Consider the following 24,725-nt stretch of genomic DNA (forward strand, 5'->3'; position numbering starts at 1 on the left):
TAAAATTCTTTGCAAAAGATGCCATCCCTAATGAATGCACCTCAGTCACCGGTCGGAGTTCATGATGTGAAGGTTAGTGGTGCCTTTTTTTTATTTATATAATTCAATGCTAGTCTGATAACATTTCTTTTTAAAGTGAGTTATGTCATCATAGATAGGACTACTTTTAAGAAAGTTTTGAATGGAAGAGCAAACTGTAGGAAAGCTTCAGTTAATCAAATGGATGGCAGCATTGGCGGCTGCTGGCATCCCATCTCAGTCAGATGACGAGAGACCACAAAACACCACGTGGATCAAGGTCAACCTTGACCTCCCACTGGTCTGGAGTAGACATGCTAAACCCTTGAGCATAGCGGTATAATCCTCGAGTGTGATGGCATCGCACCTGAGAGGTTTTACCGCCGTGCTCAAGGAATTTTAGGAAGTTCGTGTTTACTTCCTTTCACCAGATCAACCAGACATAATATGACGTACGGTGGGTATTTCTGATAGATTTTTTTTTAATATGTATTAATTACAGGATATATGTGATTTAATAATAGTTGATTGTCATAATAAATGATTCTCTACGTCAATAGTTTGAAAAAAAATGAATTTTCTCTATAAACTATAATATGTAGCTGGAGAGGAATGTATGGGGTGAAAGAATCCATTAGTAAAGAAAAACAAATTTCAAAATGAACAAAACCTATGAAAAATTCACCTAACTTTACCCTAGAACAGATTTATTTTATTTTCAGAATTGGTAAAGAAATATAAGATGAAACTATGATAAGTGTGCATTCCAAGCCCCATATTTTGATAATCCATCATTATATGAAAATATATCTTTCTCTTATGTTGGAGGCGTCCATCATGGGCGAAAGTCCACATCAGGGTTGAGCCTTAATGGAAATGTAGAAATTAATGAATGGGAAAAGACAGGTTAATGTTTCTTCTAAACTAACATTAATCCCACTAATTTTAAGCTAACATTAATCTTTCTTCTAAACTAACATTAATTCCACTAATTTTAAGCTAACATTAATCCTTCTAAGCATAAGTGATTGTTCTTTGAATATTTATCTCAAGCAACTAATGATATGTCTCGGTGGACTTTAAAAAATGTAAATCACATTCAGTTGCAGACGAGACAAAGAATATACCATTGTTAATTCAGATTAGGGTCACCAAGTGGACTAAAGCACATGACAGTAAAAGTGGCATAATTACCAGAATTAAATCATGGAAAGTGAAGTACGTTGCTCCTTATAAGTTAGGCAATGTTTTTATAGGTTTTGTTTGATGGTTTTTCGTTATTTTACAGTAACACAACATTTTCCTTTGTCTTCAAAGCCCTTCCCACTTTTGAATGTATGTGGATAGGATAGTAAGAGGATTAAAACAAAAAAAACTTAGGATATGGTCCAAGTGGTCTAGCAGTGTGGGACACACTAGTTCCATAGCAATTATATTTAGTCCTTTATTGTTAGTAGTTATTGTTATTGGGAGTATTGTGATGTTCGAATGTTATCCTTCCTTGTTCACCTTCAAGACATGTAAGAAGACATACAGTTACTCTCAAACACAATACAGTAGGAGGTCTTTGGAATACTGTATTAACTGTATTATGATACTCCAGAACTTATGGAGTCTTGTCTTTTTCATTTGGATGTGGTAATCTGTTCGTCTGTGATTATTTTGATGAGCTTCTGTAAGCTGATCTTTGAAAGATTTAATGGTTCTAATACATATGCAATCGCGTTATTGTCCTGCTTAGAGGATCTGTTTCTTATGACTTGGATTTTTATAATTCCTGGATCTTAAGTTTGCTTTTAGTGATGGATTCTTCCATCGTAGGCCGAGATAGTTTTTGAGGTCAGTCAAAATATCTTTGATGATGTTACATGTACATAATTTTGGTCTACAGTTATAAGGGTAGACTATGTGTCTGTTGGATATGTAGTTAATTATACTTTAAATGATAGGGGTTAGTAAGGATAATTTTCTTTTTGGGTAATTTATTGCAATTGGTCTTTAAGTTTGGGATTTGCATGTTTACAGTCAGGTGACAGTGTTATGTTTTTTGAGCCTTTAGGTTCATATGCTGTTCAAATTGGACAACCCATATTGGCACTATTTATTGTCTGAATATGGGTTTAGGTAGGTAGTAGTTGGTAGGCAGCAAATGACAAGGGAGGTATGTTACCAGTACTGCCTGCTTGTGTTTTAGGAGGGTTAGTGACAGTTGCATAGTGAGCCAGCACCTCAGTGGTTGTCAAGTTGCACTCCTCTGACCCAGGTCGCTGTCTTTCCTTTATGCCTCACATCGACTTTATTGCTTTCTGTCCACAATCCTACAATCTCCTCATTACAGATAGTACTTGACAGCACTTTACTCACACAGCTCATTCTTCATAACTAGGTTTTCATGTGGTGAGCACTGTGCACAAGCCCTGCCTTTTGGGAAGTTGGTAGGAGTAGTAGTAGGTAGGAACATTTGAGCAGGAGCGTTAGGTAGACTCTTTAGGAAGTAGCAGTCATAGGGACATTATGTAGAAGCCTCAGCAAACACTGCTGCCAGTGGCCTGTTAAGGGTAAGGCACTAAAGGCTTGGAAGCGGAACTAGAGTCCACCAGTTATGGAGACTCTGTTGCCGTGGCCACCCCCATGAGGGAGTTCCAGTTAGAACAGGCGTCAGAGATGTAGCTAGAGAATATGGGTGTAATTCTGTGGTTAATTGATGAATGTGGTTAATTCTGTGGTTAATTGATGAAATTGGTTTATTGTGTTGGTATTGCTCGTATCTTCAAAACTGGTGATTATGAGTAATAATCTAGTATTGAGATATTCATTGTCTTGTATCATTTTGGCAAATATGCTCATCATTTGTATGTATTTTTATGTGCCTGTGACCCAAGACTGCATCTGAGTGGTGCATCCCATAATTCTGAATGGAGACTAGCCACATGAGGATTGACCTTTGATATTTATTTTTTGTTTCCCCTGTGAAACTGGAAGTGTTTTTCTTGATTTATCTCTTCCCCTTACCATACCCTTTTCACCTTAAAAAGAGTTAAATTTGTTTCCACCTTTAACGGGTTAGGTTTGCAAACACCTGAAGAGGTCATATTAATTCTTTTTCCTTTATTTTTTCATACAGATAATTTAGGTTGAGTTCAAGACAACCATGATTATGGTGTGCTTTTGCCCATGCCAAGTTGGCTTCAGAGGAAAATAATTAAGCTTTTTGTCTTTGGCACTAAATATTATATGCATCCTCATTCATTTAGCCTTCTTTCATGTGAATGGATGGTACTAAATATTATATGCCTCCTCATTTAGTCTTCTTTCATGTGAATGGATGGTATTGCATTGGAATTTAATAAAAATGGGGGTGACTTGTGTTGTTGACTGGTTGGTAAGTATATTTTATGTATGTATGACTCATGGAGAGGTGCCTGAGGATTGGTGGAATCCATGCATAGTGCCATTGTACAAAGGCAAAGGGGATAAAGGTGAGTCCTCAAATTACAGAGGTATAAGTTTGTTGAGAATTCCTGGGAAATTATATGGGAGGGTATTGACTGAGAGGGTGAAAGCATGCACAGAGCATCAGATTGGGGAAGAGCAGTGTGGTTTCAAAAATGGTAGAGGATGTGTGGATCAGGTGTTTGCTTTGAAGAATGTATGAGAAATACTTAGAAAAGCAAATGTATTTGTATAGCATTTATGGATCTGGAGAAGGCATAATATAGAGTTGATAGAGATGCTCTGTGGAAGGTATTAAGAATATATGGTGTGGGAGGCAAGTTGTTAGAAGCAGTGAAAAGTTTTTATTGAGGATGTAAGACGTGTATGAGTAGGAATAGAGGAAAGTTATTGGTTCTCAGTGAATGTTGTTTTGCAGCTGGGGTGCGTGATGTCTCCATGGTTGTTTAATTCGTTTATGGATGGGGTTAGGGAGGTGAATGCGAGAGTTTTGGAGAGAGGGGCAAGTATGCAGTCTGTTGTTGATGAAAGGGCTGGGGAAGTGAGTAGTTGTCGTTCACTGATGATACAGCGCTGGTGGCTGATTCGAGTGAGAAACTGCAGAAGCTGGTGACTGGAAAAGTGTGTGAAAGAAGAAAGCTGGGAGTAAATGTGAATAAGAGCAAGGTTATTAGGTACAGTAGGGTTAAGGGACAAGTCAATTTGGAGGTAAGTTTGAATGGAGAAAATCTGGAGGAATTTCCCAGGAATACTCAACAAACTTATACCTCTGTAATTTGAGCACTCACCTTTATCCCCTTTTGCCTTTGTACAATGGCACTATGCAAGCATTCCGCCAATCCTCAGGCACCTCACCATGAGTCATACATACTTAAATTACCAACCTAGTCAATAATACATTATATGGGAGGGAATTGATTGAGAGGGTGAAGGCATGTACAGAGCATCAGATTGGGGAAGAGCAGTGTGGTTTCAGAAGTGGTAGAGGATGTGTGGATCAGGTGTTTGCTTTGAAGAATGTATGTGAGAAATACTTAGAAAAGCAAATGGATTTGTATGTAGCATTTATGGATCTGGAGAAGGCATACGATAGAGTTGATAGAGATGCTCTGTGGAAGGTATTAAGAATATATGGTGTGGGAGGCAAGTTGTTAGAAGCAGTGAAAAGTTTTTATCGAGGATGTAAGGCATGTGTACATGTAGGAAGAGAGGAAAGTGATTGGTTCTCAGTAAATGTAGGTTTGCGGCAGGGGTGTGTGATGTCTCCATGGTTGTTTAATTTGTTTATGGATGGGGTTGTTAGGGAGGTGAATGCAAGAGTTTTGGAAAGAGGGGCAAGTATGAAGTCTGTTGGGGATGAGAGAGCTTGGGAAGTGAGTCAGTTGTTGTTCGCTGATGATACAGCGCTGGTGGCTGATTCATGTGAGAAACTGCAGAAGCTGGTGACTGAGTTTGGTAAAGTGTGTGAAAGAAGAAAGTTAAGAGTAAATGTGAATAAGAGCAAGGTTATTAGGTACACTAGGGTTGAGGGTCAAGTCAATTGGGAGGTAAGTTTGAATGGAGAAAAATTGGAGGAAGTAAAGTGTTTTAGATATCTGGGAGTGGATCTGGCAGTGGATGGAACCATGGAAGCGGAAGTGAATCATAGGGTGGGGGAGGGGGCGAAAATCCTGGGAGCCTTGAAGAATGTGTGGAAGTCGAGAACATTATCTCGGAAAGCAAAAATGGGTATGTTTGAAGGAATAGTGGTTCCAACAATGTTGTATGGTTGCGAGGCGTGGGCTATGGATAGAGTTGTGCGCAGGAGGGTGGATGTGCTGGAAATGTTTGAGGACAATGTGTGGTGTGAGGTGGTTTGATCGAGTAAGTAATATAAGGGTAAGAGAGATGTGTGGAAATAAAAAGAGCGTGGTTGAGAGAGCAGAAGAGGGTGTTTTGAAATGGTTTGGGCATATGGAGAGAATGAGTGAAGAAAGATTGACCAAGAGAATATATGTGTTGGAGGTGGAGGGAACGAGAAGTGGGAGACCAAATTGGAGGTGGAAAGATGGAGTGAAAAAGATTTTGTGTGATCGGGGCCTGAACATGCAGGAGGGTGAAAGGAGGGCAAGGAATAGAGTGAATTGGATCGATGTGGTATACCGGGGTTGATATATATATATATATATATCATACTTATTTGCCTTATCCCAAGTTAGCGAGGTAGCATTAAGAACAGAGGAGTGACCTTTAGAGGGTATTCCCTCACTTGGCCCATCTCTTTGTTCCTTTTGGAAAATTCTATACAGGAGGGGAGGATTTCATGTGTTCTATGAAGGTGCACATTTCTATGCACTATGTTCGTATATATATATATATATACGCGGGAGACAGCGACAAAGTATAAAAAAAAAAAAAAAAAAAAAAAAAAAAAAAAAATATATATATATATATATATATATATATATATATATGTAGTCTATTATCCCTGGGGATAAGGGAGAAAGAATACTTCCCACGTATTCCCTGCGTGTCGTAGAAGGTGACTAAAAGGGGAGGGAGCGGGGGGCTGGAAATCCTCTCCTCGTTTTTTTTTCTTTTTAATTTTCCAAAAGAAGGAACAGAGAACGAGGCCAGGTGAGGATATGCCCAGTCCTCTGTTCTTAATGCTACCTTGCTAACGCGGGAAATGGCGAATAGTATGAAAGAAAATATATAGTCATAGTATGAAAGAAAATATATAGTCTTGAGGCACTTTTTTTTTGTTGAGGTAGCATTCACAGCACTAATATATTTCTTGCAATCTTTGAGGGATTTAGTAATGGAGTTTATATGCCTTTTTCATCATCTGTGTTGGAAGTTATGAAACAAGCAGTTTTTATCTTTTAATATATAAACAAACACCTGTACATTTCATCATATTCCTTATAAAAGGCAATGGCATTCATTAGCCCATAACTTTGTAATTAAATACATATTTACAAATATAGTATGTGTAAAACAAAAAAAAAAGTAATTCCTGAAAAATAAGAATTCAGACATGTCTTATACTATTAAAATACAATTGTTTTCTCCAACTCAGATTTTGGTACATTGGCTAAATTATCATTCGTACAATTTCTTCCTCCAAAGACTACTCACGTCAACATAACCTTGCATTTGTAAAAATGAGAGTAGTAGGTAAAATAAGCACTTGATTTCTTGGCATGCACTGGGTTCATTAGTGATATTTTTCCTTTGATTACGTTATATGGAAAAAGAAGCTGTGCCATAATCTATGAAGTCTGTTTCCTAACCAAAGTTTACTTGCACATCAAGTCCTCTTCCACCAGTTTTAGTCCCTTACAGAACATGCATCACTACACTTCTTACTACTGCTTCAATTTCATTTTTAACAAGTTCATTTTTTAATATATAAATGATGACAATACTTTACTTTTTTGTTGACTATTGCATTTCAAGTTTGTGTACTTGTCTATAAAGAATGCCTTTGCTTTACATATCAAGATGTTACATGCTAAATTTTTATCAGATACTACGATCAACATTAATATTGAAGACCCAATAGTATTTGTGAAAAAATCTGTCAAGATTTCTGAATGACTCAGTAGTAACTTAAATCGGCAAAATATGCACTAAATATTTCCTAAAATTAGCTGCTCTTCTGTTCTTTCTTTTCTTCCTTATTTGCCTCTATTTCTTCTTTACTTTTATTCCACTGCTTAAGTCCTTCAGGTAAGCTGGTGTCTTCTTCAAGGCTGCCAGTCCCCTCCACAAATTCTTCATAAGTTGATTTTTCCTTGAATGGTCGAGCTCCCAAAAGCTCAATCATATCATCACGGCTCAGAATCTCGCGTTCCAATAATCTCTCGGCAACCTAGAAAAGTAAAGATTTTTGGGCAAGAGTTCCTAGTAGTTTCTTTTTCTGTCTCTCTCTCTATATATATATTCCTGAGAGTCCACGGGGAAAATGAAACACGATAAGTTCCCAAGTGCACTTTCGTGTAATAATCACATCATCATGGGGAGACACGAGAGAAATATAAGTCATTTGATATACAACGAAGTGACGTAGCTAGGATGCCATTTGGCAAACATGCGATTGTCCAAGACAGACAACGAGCGTATCATAAACTTATTATGTGGACATGGTAAATTATTTTTCAAATTTTATCAACAATAAAGTTATCCAATTTGTATAGACCATCATTAATATTAAGATTATAATTCTTTGTGTATTTAATAATAGAAGATTCAATATTTCTCATGTTACTGGAGTTGAGTTAATAACTGAGATGGCATTACTCCAGTCAGTGCAATGATCATAGTTTTTGACATGATTAAACAAGGCATTTGATTCTTGTCCTGTTCTTATACTATATTTATGTTGCTTAAGTGTATCAGAAAGATCCTTACCTGTCTGCCCAACATATATATATATATATATATATATATATATATATATATATATATATATATATATATATATTTTCAAACTATTCACCATTTCCCGCGTTAGCGAGGTAGGTTAAGAACAGAGGACTGGGCCATTGAGGGAATATCCTCACCTGGCCCCCTTCTCTGTTCCTTCTTTTGGAAAATTAAAAAAAATTGAGAGGGGAGGATTTCCAGCCCCCCGCTCCCTCTCCTATTAGTCGCCTTCTACGACACGCAGGGAATACGTGGGAAGTATTCTTTCTCCCCTATCCCCAGGGATAATATATATATATATATATATATATATATATATATGTGTGTGTGTGTGTGTGTCTATATGTATGCATATGTTGAAATGTATAGGTATGTGTATGTGGGTGGGTTGGACCATTCTTTTGTCTGTTTCCATGTGCCACTTCGCTAACGTGGGAGACTGCGACAAAGTATAATAAATGAATATATATATATATAAAGTGTGTGAAAGAAGAAAACAGAATAAATGTGAATAGGAGCAAGGTTATTAGGTTCAGTAGGGTTGAGGGGCAGGTAAATTGGGAGGCAAGCTTGAATGGAGAAAAACTGGAGGAAGTAAAGTGTTAGATATCTGGGAGTGGATTTGGCAGCAGATGGAACCATGGAAGCGGAAGTGAGTCATAGGGTGGGGGAAGGGGTGAAGGTTCTGGGAGTGTTGAAGAATGTGTGGAAGGCAAGAATGTTATCTCGGAGAGCAAAAATGGGTATGTTTAAAGGAATAGTGGTTTCAGCAATGTTATGTGGTTGTGAGGCATGGGCTATAGATAGGTTTGTGCGGAGGAGGGGGCTTGCTTGTGTTGGAAATGAGATGTTTGAGGACGATATGTGGTATGAGGTGGTTTGATTGAGTGAGTAATGAAAGGGTAAGAGAGACATGTGGTAATAAAAAGAGTGTGGTTGAGAGAGTAGAAGAGGGTGTATTGAAATGGTTTGGTCACATGGAGAGAATGAGTGAGGAAAGATTGACAAAGAGGATATATGTGTCAGAGGTGGAGGGAACGAGAAGTGGGAGACCAAATTGGAGGCAGAAAGATGGAGTGAAAAAGATTTTGAGCGATTGGGGCCTGAACATACAGGATGGTGAAAGGCTGGCAAGGAATAAAATGAATTGGAACTATGTGGTATACTAGGGTTGACGTGCTGTCATTGGATTGAACCAGGGCATGTGAAGGGTCTGGGGTAAGCCATGGAAAGTTTTGTGGGCCTGGATGTGGAAAGGAAGCTGTGGTTTCGGTGCATTATGCATGACAGCTAGAGACTGAGTGTGAACAAATGTGGCCTTTGTTGTCTTTTCCTAGCGCTACCTTGCATGTGCACAGGGGGAGGGGGGGTGCCATTTCATGTGACAGGGTGGCGACAGGAATGGATCAAGGCAGCAAGTATAAATATGTACGTGTATGTATATGTATGTATACGTGAAATGTATAGGTATTGTATGTGCATTTATGTATATACATATGTATGTGGGTGGGTTGAGCCATTCTTCTGCCTGTTTCCTTGCGCTACTTCGCTGATGCAGGAGACCGACAAAGTATAATAATAATAATAATAATAATAATAATAATATATATCATATTTATTTATTATACTTTGTCACTGTCTCCCGCGTTAGTGAGGTAGCGCAAGGAAACAGATGAAAGAATATCCCAACCCACCCACATACACATGTACATACATAAACATCCACACACGCACATATACATACACAGACATACATATATACACATGTACATATTCATAAATGCTGCCTTCATCCATTCCTGCCACCACCCCGCCACACATGAAATGGCATCCCCCTCCCCCTGTGTGCACATGAGGTAGTGCTAGGAAAAGACAAAAAAGGCCACATTCATTCACACTCAGTCTCTAGCTGTCATGTGTAATGCGCCGAAACCACAACTCCCTTTCCACATCCAGGACCCACAAAACTTTCCATGGTTTACCCCAGACGCTTCACATATCCTGGTTCAACCCACTGACAGCACGTCAACTCTGGTATACCACTTAGTTCAAATTCACTCTATTCCTTGCACGTCTTTCACCCTCCTGTCTGTTCAGGCCCCGATCGCTCAAAATCTTTTTCACTCCATCCTTCCACCTCCAATTTGGTCTCCCACTTCTCATTCGCTCCACCTCTGACACATGTATCCTCTTTGTCCATCTTTCCTCACTCATTCTGTCCATGTGACCAAACCATTTCAATACACCCTCTTCTGCTCTCTCAACCACTCTTTTTATTACCACACATCTCTCTTACCCTTTCATTACTTACTTGATCAAACCACCTCACACCACATATTGTCCTCAAACATCTCATTTCCAACACATCCACCCTCCTCCGCACAGCCGTATCTATAGCCCACACCTCGCAACCATATAACATTGCTGAAACCACCATTCCTTCAAACATACTCATTTTTGCTCTCTGACATAACATTCTCACCTTCCACACATTCTTCAACACTCCCAGAACCTTCGCCCCCTCCCCCACCCTGTGACTCACTTCCGCTTCCATGGTTGTTTGTATCTGCTGCCAAATCCACTCCCAGATATCTAACACTTCACTTCCTCCAGTTTTTCTCCATTCAAACTTGCCCTCCAATTTACTTGTCCCTCAACCCTACTGAACCTAATAACCTTGCTCTTATTCACATTTACTCTCAGTTTTCTTCTTTCCCTCAAAGGCTCGGTCCTCTGTTCCTAAAGCTACCTCGCTAATGTGGGAAATGGCGACTAGTATGAAAAGAAAAATATATATATATATATATATATATATATATATATATATATATATATATATATATATATATATATATATATATATATACCTCACTACCACGGGAAATGGCGAATAGCATGAGAGAAATGTGCTGGAAATGAGTTGTTTGAGGACAATATGTGGTGTGAGGTGGTTTGATCAAGTAAGTAATGTAAGGGTAAGAGAGATGTGTGGAAATAAAGAGTTGAGAGAGCAGAAGAGGGTGTTTTGAAATGGTTTGGTCACATAGAGACAATTAGTAAGGAAAGATTGACCAAGAGGATATATGTGTCGGAGGTGGAGGGAACAAGAAGTGGGAGACCAAATTGGAGGTGGAAAGATGGAGTGAAAGAGATTTTGAGTGATCGGGGCCTGAACACGCAGGAGGGTGAAAGGCGTGCAAGGAATAGAGTGAATTGGAACAATGTGGTATACCGGGGTCGACGTGCTGTCAATGGATTGAACCAGGGTGTGTGGAGCGACTGGGGTGGGCCATGGAAAGTTCTGTGGGGCCTGGATGTGGAAGGGGAGCTGTGGTTTCGGTGGAGGGAACGAGGAGTAGAGGGAGACCAAATTGGAGGTGGAAAGATGGAGTGAAAAAGATTTTGTGTGATCGGGGCCTGAACATGCAGGAGGGTGAAAGGAGGGCAAGGAATAGAGTGAATTGGAGCGATGTGGTATACCAGGGTTGACGTGCTGTCAGTGGATTGAATCAGGGCATGTGAAGCGTCTGGGGTAAACCATGGAAAGCTGTGTAGGTATGTATATTTGCGTGTGTGGACGTATGTATATACATGTGTATGGGGTGGGTTGGGCCATTTCTTTCGTCTGTTTCCTTGCGCTACCTCGCAAACGCGGGAGACCGACAAAGTATAATAAAAAAAATATAAAAGTATTATCCCTAGGGATAGGGGAGAAAGAACACTTCCCACGTATTCCCTGTGTGTCGTAGAAGACGAATAAAAGGGAAGGGAGCAGGTGAATGGAAATCCATTTCCCGCATTAGCGAGGTAGCGTTAAGAACAGAGGACTGGGCCTTAGAGGGAATATCCTCACCTGACCCCCTTCTCTGTTCCTTCTTTTGGAAAATTAAAAAAAAAAAAAAAAAAACGAGAGAAGAGGATTTCCAGCCACCCGCTCCCTCCCCTTTTAGTCGCCTTCTACGACACGCAGGGAATACGTGGGAAGTATTCTTTCTCCCCTATCCCCAGGGATATATATATATATATATATATATATATATATATTTTTTTTTTTTTTTTTTTTTTCATACTATTCGCTATTTCCCGCATTAGCGAGGTAGCATTAAGAACAGAGGACTGAGCCTTTGAGGGAACATCCTTACTTGGCCCCCTTCTCTCTTCCTTCTTTTGGAAAATGAAAAACGAGAGGGGAGGATTTCCAGCCCCCCGCTCCCTTCCCTTTTAGTCGCCTTCTACGACACGCAGGGAATACGTGGGAAGAATTCTTTCTCCCCTATCCCCAGGGATATATATATATATATATTACATTATATTTCTTTCTTTCATACTATTCGCCATTTCCCGCATTAGCAAGGTAGCGTTAAGAACAGAGGACTAGGCCTTTGAGGGAATATCCTCACCTGGCCCCCTTCTCTGTTCCTTCTTTTGGGCAGACTGGTAAGGATCTTTCTGTTACACTTAAGCAACATAAATATAGTATAAGAACAGGACAAGAATCAAATGCTTGTTTAATCATATCAAAAACTATGATCATTGCATTGACTGGAGTAATGCCATGTTGGTTATTAACTCTAACTCCAATAACACGAGAAATATTGAATCTTCTATTATTAAATACACAAAGAATTATAATCTTAATATTAGTGATGGTCTATACAAATTGGATAACTTTTTTGTTGATAAAATTTGAAAAATAATTCACCATGTCCATGATATGCTTGTTGTCTGTCTTGGACAAACGCATGTTTACCAAATGGCATCCTAGCTATGTCTTCGTTGTATATCAACTGACTGTTATATTTCTCTCATGTTTCATTTTCCCCGTGGACTTAAAGGAATATGTGTATATATATATATATATATATATAGAGAGAGAGAGAGAGAGAGAGAGAGAGAGAGAGAGAGAGAGAGAGAAAACAACACAACACTGACTAAAGAAGTAATGGGCTTCACATTGAAAACAAAAAAAATTTTGTTCCCTCTTAAAAGGGGACACTATAATCTTATGAAGCACCCATTTCTCTCGTACCTTCATGATGCACTCTTTCTTTTCTGTGAGAAGATCCACTGTCCGTTTGTATGCAGAATCAATGAGACTTTTCACTTCTTCATCTATGGCCTGTGCAGTAGCTTCGCTGTAAGGTTTCTCCATAACCATCTCCCCAGGTTCAGGAAGCTGGTAGACTCTTTGACCAATGCGATCATTCATACCATACTGGACAATCTGTGTTAAAATATCTTAATTACAAAAAACTCATTGGTCGGTCTAAGATGGAAAGCTTTTGTTGCCTCCTGGTCCAATGGATAGTTTACCATCCTGATGCATGGTAGGACTGGGTTCGAATCCTCCTCGCCCATAGGTAAATCTTTATCATCTATTCCATGTCTCCACTAAATGTTAATGATATGTTCTTATAAGTTTAATGGAAAATGCCCTGGAAAATCAACAATAGAATGAAACAAATTGGATACTTCATAAGTTTTACATATCAAACCGTAAATCACCAATGGTCTCCAAACTCCCAGTTCCAATTAAACTTCTTTAGCAAGAATTAACAGACAAGGGATGAAGATACAAACTATATATGAAGTGCAAAGGATTAATTTCAAACACAGGAACATGGTATGGCTACTTGTGATACTTGGCTTCAAGATGGGAGGTTAGTAAAGATATGGCCTTTCTACTGCAACCACTACTAGTAATATGACAGACTACATGAAGCAACATTTCTACAGTCTTTATCAGGAAATTCCACTACTCAATCTTCAACACAACCAAACTGTGATTTCATATCCTTAGAACCTTTACCTAAGGACATGATGATGCAGAGATCACCAACTCAACTGCTAATATTTCAATACAGGCTGGTGTAGTGCATAAAACTCACACTTGGCTCACCTAAGCAGCCTGATCTGGTAACTACAATTTCACTACATTTACCTGGGCAAAAGATGACTGGTAACACTTATTATTGACCTGACATTCCAACAATCCTTCCCTACCCAGAAACTGACATAACCCATTTATCTGAATACTAGCTGACCTAAGAACATGAGACTGTGACAGCTCTTACATGAGTAATGACAGATGTGATGCTAGAGCACTCTTTAAACTCACCTGAGCATAGGCCGACCGAGTGACTTTCTGCAGGTCATCTTGTGCTCCAGTTGTGACAGCTCCAAAGAAAATGCTCTCTGACACTCTGCCACCAAGCATAACACACATGCGGTCAAACAGTTGTTCCTGAGTAAAGAGGAACTGCTCTTTTGGTAAGTACTGGGCATAGCCAAGACCTTTACCACGTGGGATGATGGACACCTGAAATAAGAATACATTTGGAGTTCTTCCTTGCACAGTATTCTCTTAACAAATCGTGTATATGGACTGAACCATGGCACGTGAAATGTCTGGAGTAAACAATGGAAAGGTCTGTGGGGCCTGGATGTGGACAGGAAGCTGTGGTTTCGGTGCATTACATATGACAGCTAGAGACTGAGAGTGAAAGAATGTGGCCTTTTATGTCTTTTCCTAGCACTGCCTCGCTGAAGTGGGGCAACAATGCTGTTTCCTGTAGGGCGAGGTGGTGCCAGGAATGGATTAAAGGTAAGCAAGTATAAATATGTACATGTGTATATGTCTGTGAATGTGTATGTATATGTACATGTATGGGCATTTATGTGTGTGTGTATATATAACAGCTAGAGACTGACTGTGAACGAATGTGGTCTTTGTTGTCTTTTCCTAGCGCTACCTCGCGCACATGTGGAGGGATGGGGTTGTCATTTCATGTGTGGCGGGGTGGCAATGGGAATGAATAAGGGCAGGCAGTATGAACTGTGTATATGTGTATATGTCTGTGTGTGTTTATATATGTATACGTTGAGATGTATAGGTATGAATATGTGCGTATGTGGACGTGTATGTATATACATGTGTCTGGGGGTGGGTTGGGCCATTCTTTAATCTGTTTCCTTGTGCTACCTTGCTAACGCGGGAGACCGTGACAAAGTATAATAAATAAAATAAATAATGTATGTATATATATATATATATATATATATATATATATATATTTTTTTTTTCATTCATACTATTCGCTATTTCCCGTGATAGCGAGGTAGCGTTAAGAACAGAGGACTGGGCCTTTGAGGGAATATCCTCACCTGGACCTCTTCTCTGTTCCTTCTTTTGGAAAAAAAAAAAAAAAAGAGAGGGGAGGATTTCCAGCCCCCCTCCCTTTTAGTCGCCTTCTACGACACGCAGGGAATACGTGGGAAGTATTCTTTCTCCCCTATCCCCAGGGAAATATATATATATATATATATATATATATATATATATATATATATATATATATATATATAAATAAGTGGATGGGTCGTTCTTCGTCTGTTTCCTGGTGCCACCCTGCTGACGTAGGAAACAGTGATCAAGTATAATATATGTGGTGTTAAAGGTAAGTTGCTAAAAGCCGTGAAAAGTTTTTACCGAGGATGTAAGGCATGTGTACGAGTAGGAAGAGGAGAAAGTGACTGGCTCCCAGTGAATGTCGGTCTGTGGCAGGGTTGTGTGATGTCCCCATGGTTGTTTAATTTGTTTATGGATGGGGTGGTTTGGGAGGTAAATGCAAGAGTTTTGGAGAGAGGGGTTAGTATGCAGTCTTTTGGGGATATGAGGGCCTGGGAAGTGTTAGTTGTTGTTCACCAATGATCCAGCTCTCGTGGCAGATTTGAGAGAGAAACTACAAAGTTGGTGACTGAGTTTGGAAAAATGTGTGAAAGGAGAAAGTTGAGAGTAAATGTGAATAAAAGCAAGGTTATTAGGTTCTGTAGGGTTGAGAGACAAGTAAACTGGGATGTAAGTTTGAATGGAAAAAATTGGAGGAAGTGAAGTGTTTTAGTTATTAGGGAGTGGACTTAGCAGTGGATGGAAGTGTTAGCGAGTCACAGGGTAGGGGAGGGAGTGAAGGTTCTGGGAGCGATGAAGACTGTGTGGAAGGAGAGAATGTTATCTCAGAGCACAATAATTGGTGAGTTTGAAGGAATAGTAATTCCAACAATGTTATATGGTTGTGAGGCATGGGATATAGATAAGGTTTTACTAAGGAGGGTGGATGTGTTGGAAATGAAATGTTTGAGGACAATATGTGGTGTGAGGTGATTTGAAGTAATGAAAAGTTAAGCGAGATGTGTGGGAAGAGAATGAGTGAAGAAAGATTGACAAAGAGGATATATGTGTCAGAGGTAGTGGGAACAAGAAGCAGGAGATCAAATTGGAGGTGGAAGGATGGAGTGAAAAAGATTTTGAGTGACCGGGGCCTGAACATATTGGAGGGTGAGGCGTAAAAGGAATAGAGTGAATTGGAACTATGTGGTATACTTGGGTCATTGTGCTATGAATGGACTGAACCAGGGCATGTGAAGCATCTAAGGTAAACCATGGAAAGGTCTGAGGGGCCTGGATGTGGGTAAGGAGCTGTGGTTTCAGTGCATTACACATGACAGCTAGAGACCAGTGTGAATGAATGTTGCCTTTTTTTCCTCTCTCTCTCTCTTTTCCTGGCGCTACCTTGCTGAAGCTGGGGGTAGCGATGCTGTTTCCAGTGGGTTGGGATACACCGGAAATGGATGAAGGCAAGCAAGTATGAATATGTACATGCGTATAGATGTATCTGTGCATATACATGATAGTGACAAATAGCAATGCAATTAATCATTTTTACCTTCAGCAGAGGATCAGCATGTTCCAAAAACCATCCACAGACAGCATGGCCAGCCTCATGATAAGCCACAGTCTTCTTTTCAGTAGGCTGCAGCACATTAGTTTTCTTCTCCATACCAGCAACTACACGTTCAATGGCTGCCTCAAAATGTTTCAACACAATGTCCGTCTCAGCATCACGAGCAGCAATCAGAGCAGCTTCATTGCATACATTGCTGATGTCAGCTCCTAGCATCCACACAATGAAAATATCATGAAACCTTAAAATTAGTGGTTATTAGATTTACAGTCACTTGAGTGAGAGAGTGTTTCAAAGGGAATGCAGAATTATCCAGAAAAATTATGATTGAAACTAAAGTTCTGAACAATAAAAAGTAAAACATTTCATGAATATAGATTAATGCAAAGCACTCTTTTTGTCCACTGGCAATGATTCAGCCTCATCAAGGTAATTTTTCACTTTCAGTGCTACCTCTTACAGGCAATGTCCAAAACACCTCATAGTCAGTATTCATGGTTAAACTATAACTTCCTCCCTCCTCTCATAATTTCACTATAGTTTGTATATGGTAACCCCTCACTTTTTCACTTGTAAAGCTTAATTCTTCTTGTAAAATAACATAACTGGTACTGTGATTACCAAGAAAACATTCTTCTGCTGACCTTCAAGCATTAAAGTATGATGTAATAACTTTGTAAATATTATCCAATTTATCACCAACATCAGTAAAAATATCAACAATGTTCCTTAAACAATTCGGTAAGAACAAAGAAAAGCATTATAAACACTGGTAAAATAATCTCATGTCAAGGAAGTCCATATTTACCTGTAAAACCTGGAGTAAGTGCTGCCATTTTCCTTGACAATTCCTCCTTCTCAAGTTGTGTCTTGAGGGGTGCTAAGTGTACCTTGAAAATAGATGCTCGACCTTTAATGTCTGGGGGAGGCACAAATATCTGACGGTCAAATCTTCCAGGTCTGAGTAGTGCCTTGTCAAGAATGTCCACCCTATTAGTGGCAGCTAATACCACCACATTGGAAGTAGTGTTGAAACCTGTCAGAAAGATGCAAGTTCTTGATAATAAACAATTCAACTGATACCTAACAATATAATGTATCATACATGTATCATAATAAAAGAATCTCTCTCTCCCTCTATATATCTGACACCCATTTCCTCCAGGAACTTCAATCAAGTGAGTTGTCACAGAATGTGCTCTACTTATACCTGTCCTTACATGGCTCCCTTGCATACAGTGAAGAGATTAACAAAAAAAAACCTATACGCTTTTCCCCTTACCACAATGGACCACTGTCCTCTAAAAACAAAATCTTAAAAACTTTACCATCCATTTCCACAAGTAACTGGTTTAGAGTGTTTTCTTGTTCTGAGTGGCCACCAAAGCTCCGTCCACCTCGCTTCCGTCCAACAGCATCTATTTCATCCATAAACAGAATACATGGTGCATTCTTACGAGCCATTGAAAACATGTCTCGCACCTGTCAAAGAATATATCTTATAAAGATAAAAGTAAGGAAAAAATAGAGCACAAATGCCTAATTCCTTAAGGCAAACATTCTACTAAAAAATTTAACATAATTAATATTATCCCTATTAGTACTACATTCAACCATGAACCATTCATTCTAACTCATCTATAAACCTTGTTTCACTAAAGGACTGGGATCAGGGACCTCTTCTTCACTAAAAAGTACACTCAATAAAAATCTATAAATGACATCAAATCCATGCACCTGATCTATCTAAAGGGTAAAAATAAAAAGAACTCTTCTTAAATACTAAGAGGATGTGTCAGAAAAAACTGCAGTTTTCTGCCATAACAAAAACAGGAAACTGTAGCTTTATAGAGCAAATAAAATACCTCTCAAATCCAGTCATATCAGCACTCATACAAAAGGTATTTACATGTGATTACTTTCCCTTAAGACTGAAATAATATCAAGAATCCTTGAAATAATTTCATAATCCTCCTCAGAGTACTGTGATTACAATCACCATACACCTGTATCAAATCCAAGAGATTTAAATCAACATTACATATATAAGATATGAGGTGTTCAAGGAGGAGACTGCATGGGTGACATCAATGACAAATACCAAATACCAACATCAGATGCAAAATTATATGAAATCTGGCATGGGGCACTAACCCTCCTGCTTAAGTGAGCATAAACAAAGAACCACTTACACGTGATGGACCAACACCAACAAACATCTCAAGGAATTCTGATCCTGAAACATAGATGAATGGTACATTGGCCTCACCAGCAGTAGCCTTGGCCAAGAGTGTCTTGCCTGTTCCTGGTGGTCCTGTGGTAATAAAAGTATTTTGCGTTAATATACATAATATAGCACAATACTTGCACTACTAGAAAACTATTTCTCTAGCAACAGAACTTCTGTTGCTGAAACTAATCAGCATATGTGGCCTTATGTTGGAAAGCATTAATAATGCCTTATGTTGGAAAGCATTAATAAATTGAACAATAAAGTTATTTCTTACCCCAAAAAGACTTTGTTAATGATAAAATATGGGGTAAGAGGACCATTTTCTCTGCTTCTTTCCCATCAGTCCCACTCAGTAATCATAAATGAAATTAAGTGAATAGTTCTGGGAGAATGTTCACCAACTCAATTAAGATGAATAGTACCCTTCAACAACCGAAAATCAGATTCAACAAAATAATTAAGTTGAAAATTAGCCTTCGACAACCAAAAACTAGTACTCAACATAATTGAGAACTAGCCTTCAACAAATGAAAATCAGCACATCAGGAAATATTGCCACCCTCTACCTCTCCAATCCATGATGTAAACATGACCTACTTATACAACCTGCATTTCAAACTACATCAAGATAAAAGCAATACTTGCTCTGTCAGTCTGTATAACCTTAATCTGTAATACGAGTCATTCGGTTGCCTACCTAATCCCATATCTATATCACTGACACCCATTCCCTCCAGTAAATCCCATCAAGGGATTGGCCATTAAGTATCAAGTTTTAACCACTCTACCACTTAACAATTCATTCCCTCTGCATAGCAAACCTCTCATACATCCACTCATTCCTTTCTTGGTTTCTTGACCTCTGTGGCATTCCACGTCCCTCCCTGCTTTGGTTGAAACATACAATAGTTTATGACTAAGTGTTAACCTCTTGAGATTTAAATGTATGATCCCTAATTTCAAAGATTAGCTCTCTTAACACTTAACACTGTCAGTATGTAGATCTTAAGGTAACATGAAGAGGAACCACGTAGACTAGTAGTTATAAAAAATTCAGGCGTGAAAAAGGCATTGGTTTCTAGAGCTAGATACAGCATAAAACAAGTCTCCTCAAACAAAATATGTTCTGCTTAAATAAAAATTGGCCCAAAGGAGTGCTACTTAGAATATCATACCCTTCTTAAACCATGCAAATATTCCCACAAAAGAGAATATTTGTACTATGCTAATACAACTAATAAAAAAAAAATTTTAACCCTAAAAAACTACATGCATTTGCTAATAACATGGAAGATGAAGCCTCTGTATTTGGAAAGTACTTGTATATTCTACATAGACAAAAAAATATACTGTTACTAATACATCCTGGATCTTATAATCCATATTTTTTTTACTCTCCTATTCTATTTTTCTGATGCCTGTTCCCTCCTGGAACTCCCTCAAGGGGGTGGCCATGGCAATAGTCTCCATAACTGGTGAACTCCAGTGCCACTTCTTAGCCTTTACTTGCCTCACTCTCAACAGGCCACTAGCAGATGACAACTCTATCACAGTAACAGTTTACTAGTACTCTTAATATGCAGCCTATCTTCTGTAAGGCCCAGAAAAAACTAATAGCTCCCATTAGGAGTAACATAGCTACTCACCTTAGACAGAAAGAGAAGTGCATCTCCTTAAAAGAAGTAAAAAGGTAACAATCAATTTGTAGATATTTTTTCATGCATGTTCTCGATTTCCCGTCAGCCAAACAGCACCATGAACAGATGAAAAAATTAACCATTGCTCATATCCACCCCCTATCCACAAAAAAGCCCGACAGACTTCTCCATAGTTTCACCTGACACTATCAAAAGGTACATCTTGAGGATGTACATCAGAAGCGAACAAACATTAAAATTTACCTAAAAGAAGTTTACTGACATAAGTCGAGACTACAGACTTTTACAATTGCTTAAGAAAAGACAAAATCGCTTTTTATGGCTAAAAAGGCATTACGATAATACATTAAGTTTTCAAGGAAAATGAAGCATTAGCTTGTTGCACTTAATGATAAAATGAATATTTCTGAAATACTTCTTTGGACAATAAACTCACTCTAAGAGAAAAGTTTCTCCTGTAACTGTCAGAAGTTCAAGATATCTTGATCTATGATAAATACTGTGGCTGAAAAAAAGGATGCATAGCAATGAAGATCATGAACTATAGAGGAATGATCCATCAGAGAGGAAACAAAACAACTTCATGTAGGGACAGAATTCTCTCAAATTCTGGACACCCTGAAAATAATGACTGTGTCAAATGACTATGAAACACCAAAAGTGTTTACATCCAAGAGAAGGGGCTCCTAAGGGCTACCCAAGGGCACGGGTCTTTGCCAGCCACAAAAACTTAATGGTGGGAAAAAGTGCATTTGGTCACCAATGGTTACTGACTTGGTCATCACATGTACAGGGTCTCACACTAAGGCTGCTAGTGTCAGATCATTATGTGCAATCTGAGCATCTAGTTGACTGTTTAAAAAAAAAATCATCTTAACATGTCCACTGCAGTAGAGAGATGCCTTTCAACTATCGTAATTATTTGTTAATGTAAATGAATGTTTTAGATATCTGGGAGTGGATCTGGCAGCGGATGGAACCATGGAAGCAGAAGTGGATCATAGGGTGGGGGAGGGGGTGAAAATCCTGGGAGCCTTGAAGAATGTGTGGAAGTCGAGAACATTATCTCGGAAAGCAAAAATGGGTATGTTTGAAGGAATAGTGGTTCCAACAATGTTGTATGGTTGTGAGGCGTGGGCTATGGATAGAGTTGTGCGCAGGAGGATGGATGTGCTGGAAATGAGATGTTTGAGGACAATGTGTGGTGTGAGGTGGTTTGATCGAGTAAGTAACGTAAGGGTAAGAGAGATGTGTGGAAATAAAAAGAGCGTGGTTGAGAGAGCAGAAGAGGGTGTTTTGAAATGGTTTGGGCACATGGAGAGAATGAGTGAGGAAAGATTGACCAAGAGGATATATGTGTCGGAAGTGGAGGGAACGAGAAGTGGGAGACCAAATTGGAGGTGGAAAGATGGAGTGAAAAAGATTTTGTGTGATCGGGGCCTGAACATGCAGGAGGGTGAAAGGAGGGCAAGGAATAGAGTGAATTGGATCGATGTGGTATACCGGGGTTGAAGTGCTGTCAGTGGATTGAATCAGGGCATGTGAAGCGTCTGGGGTAAACCATGGAAAGCTGTGTAGGTATGTATATTTGCGTGTGTGGACGTATGTATATACATGTGTATGGGGGTGGGTTGGGCCATTTCTTTCGTCTGTTTCCTTGCGCTACCTTGCAAATGCGGGAGACTGCGACAAAAAAAAATAAATAAATAAAAAAAAATAATGAAATGCATTAAATTACAATAGACTCATCTTCCCACTCTTCTACAGTTAGTTTCCTAATTAACCACATCAAGAAGTATGAATGATACTCTTAATTCATTCCTCTATGCTAAATTGATATACTAGGTAAGAAAATCATCTTTCTTCACTAAAGTTATCATTGTCAAAGGTTTCATGTAATGCATGGGTTTCTTGCCTGTGAGTATGGCGCCCTTAGGGATCTTGGCACCAAGCTCAGTGTACTGCTGTGGGTTCTTTAGGAAGTTAACAAACTCCATAATCTCTAGTTTGGCTTCTTCGCATCCAGCAACATCTCTGTAATGTGTTAACATAAGCCAAGTTAATACATAATTATCTTCTAAGCTGGAAGCTATGCTTACTAAATTAATTACAAGAGAAAGGAAATAAGAAAATAAATATTTTTTATACTTGATCTACGTTTCCTGAATTAGTAAGGAGGCACCTGGAACAGACAAAGAAAGGCTGTGTCCACTCACATAAATAAAATACAAAAGAAAATGCTATAACTAAAGTAATACAAATGTAAAAATAAGTTTTCTTGTATAAAAGATCAAATTTATCATACTTATCACATCATAATTAAAGAATGAATTTCCTTGAAATGTGTAGAGGAAGATCAAAGTTACCATATCACAAGAAAAAGCACTGTAATTCAGGTTTCTGAACCATATATAAAAGTCAATAGGCCATTATAAGTGACTGTTGAACTAGTTAAAAAATGAGTCTATGAGATCTATTACTGGACCAAAACAGGGTAAGCCAAGTTCTTAAGTGTTTGTAATCCTTGTTCAAGTTTCAGAGTACAGTAATCATATCCCTCAGTTCTGCAATAAAATTACTCAACTGTTAGTACTTTTATAATTCAACTGCAAAGTGCAGAGGTTATCTGGAAAATTAGGACATTCCTCATCACAGATGGCAGTCACATTTAAGGACTGCTGTGCAGCTGCACAATGTGGATATATTTCCTTTAAATGCAAACAATCCTGCCAAATAGGTATCTATACAAGAGCATGGCAAAATCCTATGACATTTTCTGCTGTCTATCATAATTAACTTTCATTCTCATTTACAGAATTGGTGTTCCCTACCCTGTGAGCTGAAAAAATTCAATTTCCTGAGGCAGATTTGTTTTGCTGCTATTCAAGTATCATTATCTAGAAAGGAAAGGGCACAATGCACAGGTTTTCCACTCAACAGACTATGTAAGTGACCTATGGGTCAAAACATGAGCCTGGGTAAAGCCAGTGTGTTGCCTACCAAGCAAAGGGAACTGAGGTAAGTACAGCCATCTGTTAGACTTTGATGACATGAAAGAAATGTACACTGTAATTTTTAGATGTTAACTACTAAATGTCGCCTACACTAGTTACGGCCATTAATCTTGGTTATAAAGAATAATTTCAATGTAACTGTTAGTTCTACAGACAGCAATAAGTACCAGCATCAAAGGCTCACCCTCAGATTTAGTAAAAAAAAAATATGTTGACCAAATGTACAGCAGCATAATATAAATTTGAATAACCTTCAACTTTTCAAAGAGGCACTTTCACATCTATCATTTATAAAAGTAATTTACCTAAAAAGTAGAAAAAAGGAAAACTCATTACTTGATTTACAGCTTCCAAACCAGTAGTGTTCATCAAAGTCAAGACAAATTTAAGGTGCTATGAAAGCTTGAGAATCTCATTATATTAGTTCAATTACCTAATTCTATTGTATATGCTTTTAATCTCCTGCTATAAAGCAGGGTGGCACCCCTTTGGTATTCAAAGATATTCTAAATTTCTTATTCCAGATGTTTACACCTTGCAGTATGGCTGAGACAAGAAACACAGGTGTGCTCATCATCATAGTTCAAGATGAAGGTGGTATTTTCAGTACTTAAAGCTGACCCATTTTGTAATGTTAAGGGCAAGTCGTCAAAGTATTAGAACCAACTTCACTGTGCAGTATTAACATGACAAATATTTTTGTATAAATGTCATAAAAAGTGATGGTATTTTATTCAAGATCCTAATGAACTATGTGCCCATACTGCTATTAAACATAATGATGGGAGACTAAAAACTAAACAAATGAAAGAATCAGCAATTGATAAAACAATGGTGAAGATAGCTCCATGATTTCACATAATAGAGGGGTCATATAATAAACACTAAAGTCTAATTCAACTGGTTCATCTTTCAGCTGTAAAAGTGAAAGAGGAAGAAGATGAGTTAGTAAGCCTTAAAAAGACATAAACAATGTGCACAAGAGTGAAAGTAAGACAAGTTAACAGCATTAGATACTGCTCTCACATCTTGGGGTGTTCTAGTTCTGCATCCTTACCTGACAGAGTTTAATCGAAATTGGTGTGACATAAACTCTCCCAGGCTTACTTCAAAATTTGACCTGCTTTTCCTACACAACAATGTTAGTTCACTTCCACCTTCCATAGGTATTACTTTGTTTTTTGCTCCTAAGAACTTG

The 24,725-nt window shown here is 38.5% G+C and overlaps 1 protein-coding gene and 1 long non-coding RNA gene across 3 annotated transcripts in view; one reads left to right on the top strand and one right to left on the bottom strand.

The window, feature by feature from the left end:
* Positions 1-34: 34 nt before the first annotated feature.
* Positions 35-24,248, top strand: LOC139751932 (uncharacterized). 2 transcript variants are annotated; one of them, XR_011713446.1, is made up of 3 exons: positions 35-72; positions 23,329-23,531; positions 24,052-24,248. It is a non-coding gene; the product is annotated as an uncharacterized lncRNA (long non-coding RNA). The 2 variants fall into 2 exon arrangements; XR_011713447.1 differs by lacking the exon at positions 35-72 and adding an exon at positions 263-475.
* Afg3l2 (AFG3 like matrix AAA peptidase subunit 2) overlaps positions 6,323-24,725 on the bottom strand; it is a 36,382-nt gene continuing 17,979 nt past the window's right edge. Inside the window, exons 7-14 of the mRNA XM_071667623.1 lie at positions 22,429-22,547; positions 18,815-18,936; positions 17,951-18,104; positions 17,431-17,658; positions 16,605-16,831; positions 14,000-14,200; positions 12,911-13,105; positions 6,323-7,327 (exon numbers count right to left, since the gene is read on the bottom strand). Of these exons, the coding sequence (XP_071523724.1) occupies positions 7,103-7,327; positions 12,911-13,105; positions 14,000-14,200; positions 16,605-16,831; positions 17,431-17,658; positions 17,951-18,104; positions 18,815-18,936; positions 22,429-22,547 (1,471 nt within the window). The 3' untranslated portion in view covers positions 6,323-7,102. The remainder of the gene's footprint in view (positions 7,328-12,910; positions 13,106-13,999; positions 14,201-16,604; positions 16,832-17,430; positions 17,659-17,950; positions 18,105-18,814; positions 18,937-22,428; positions 22,548-24,725) is intronic.

Source organism: Panulirus ornatus, chromosome 12, assembly GCF_036320965.1.
Source record: "Panulirus ornatus isolate Po-2019 chromosome 12, ASM3632096v1, whole genome shotgun sequence".
In the NCBI taxonomy this organism is placed as follows: domain Eukaryota; kingdom Metazoa; phylum Arthropoda; class Malacostraca; order Decapoda; family Palinuridae; genus Panulirus; species Panulirus ornatus.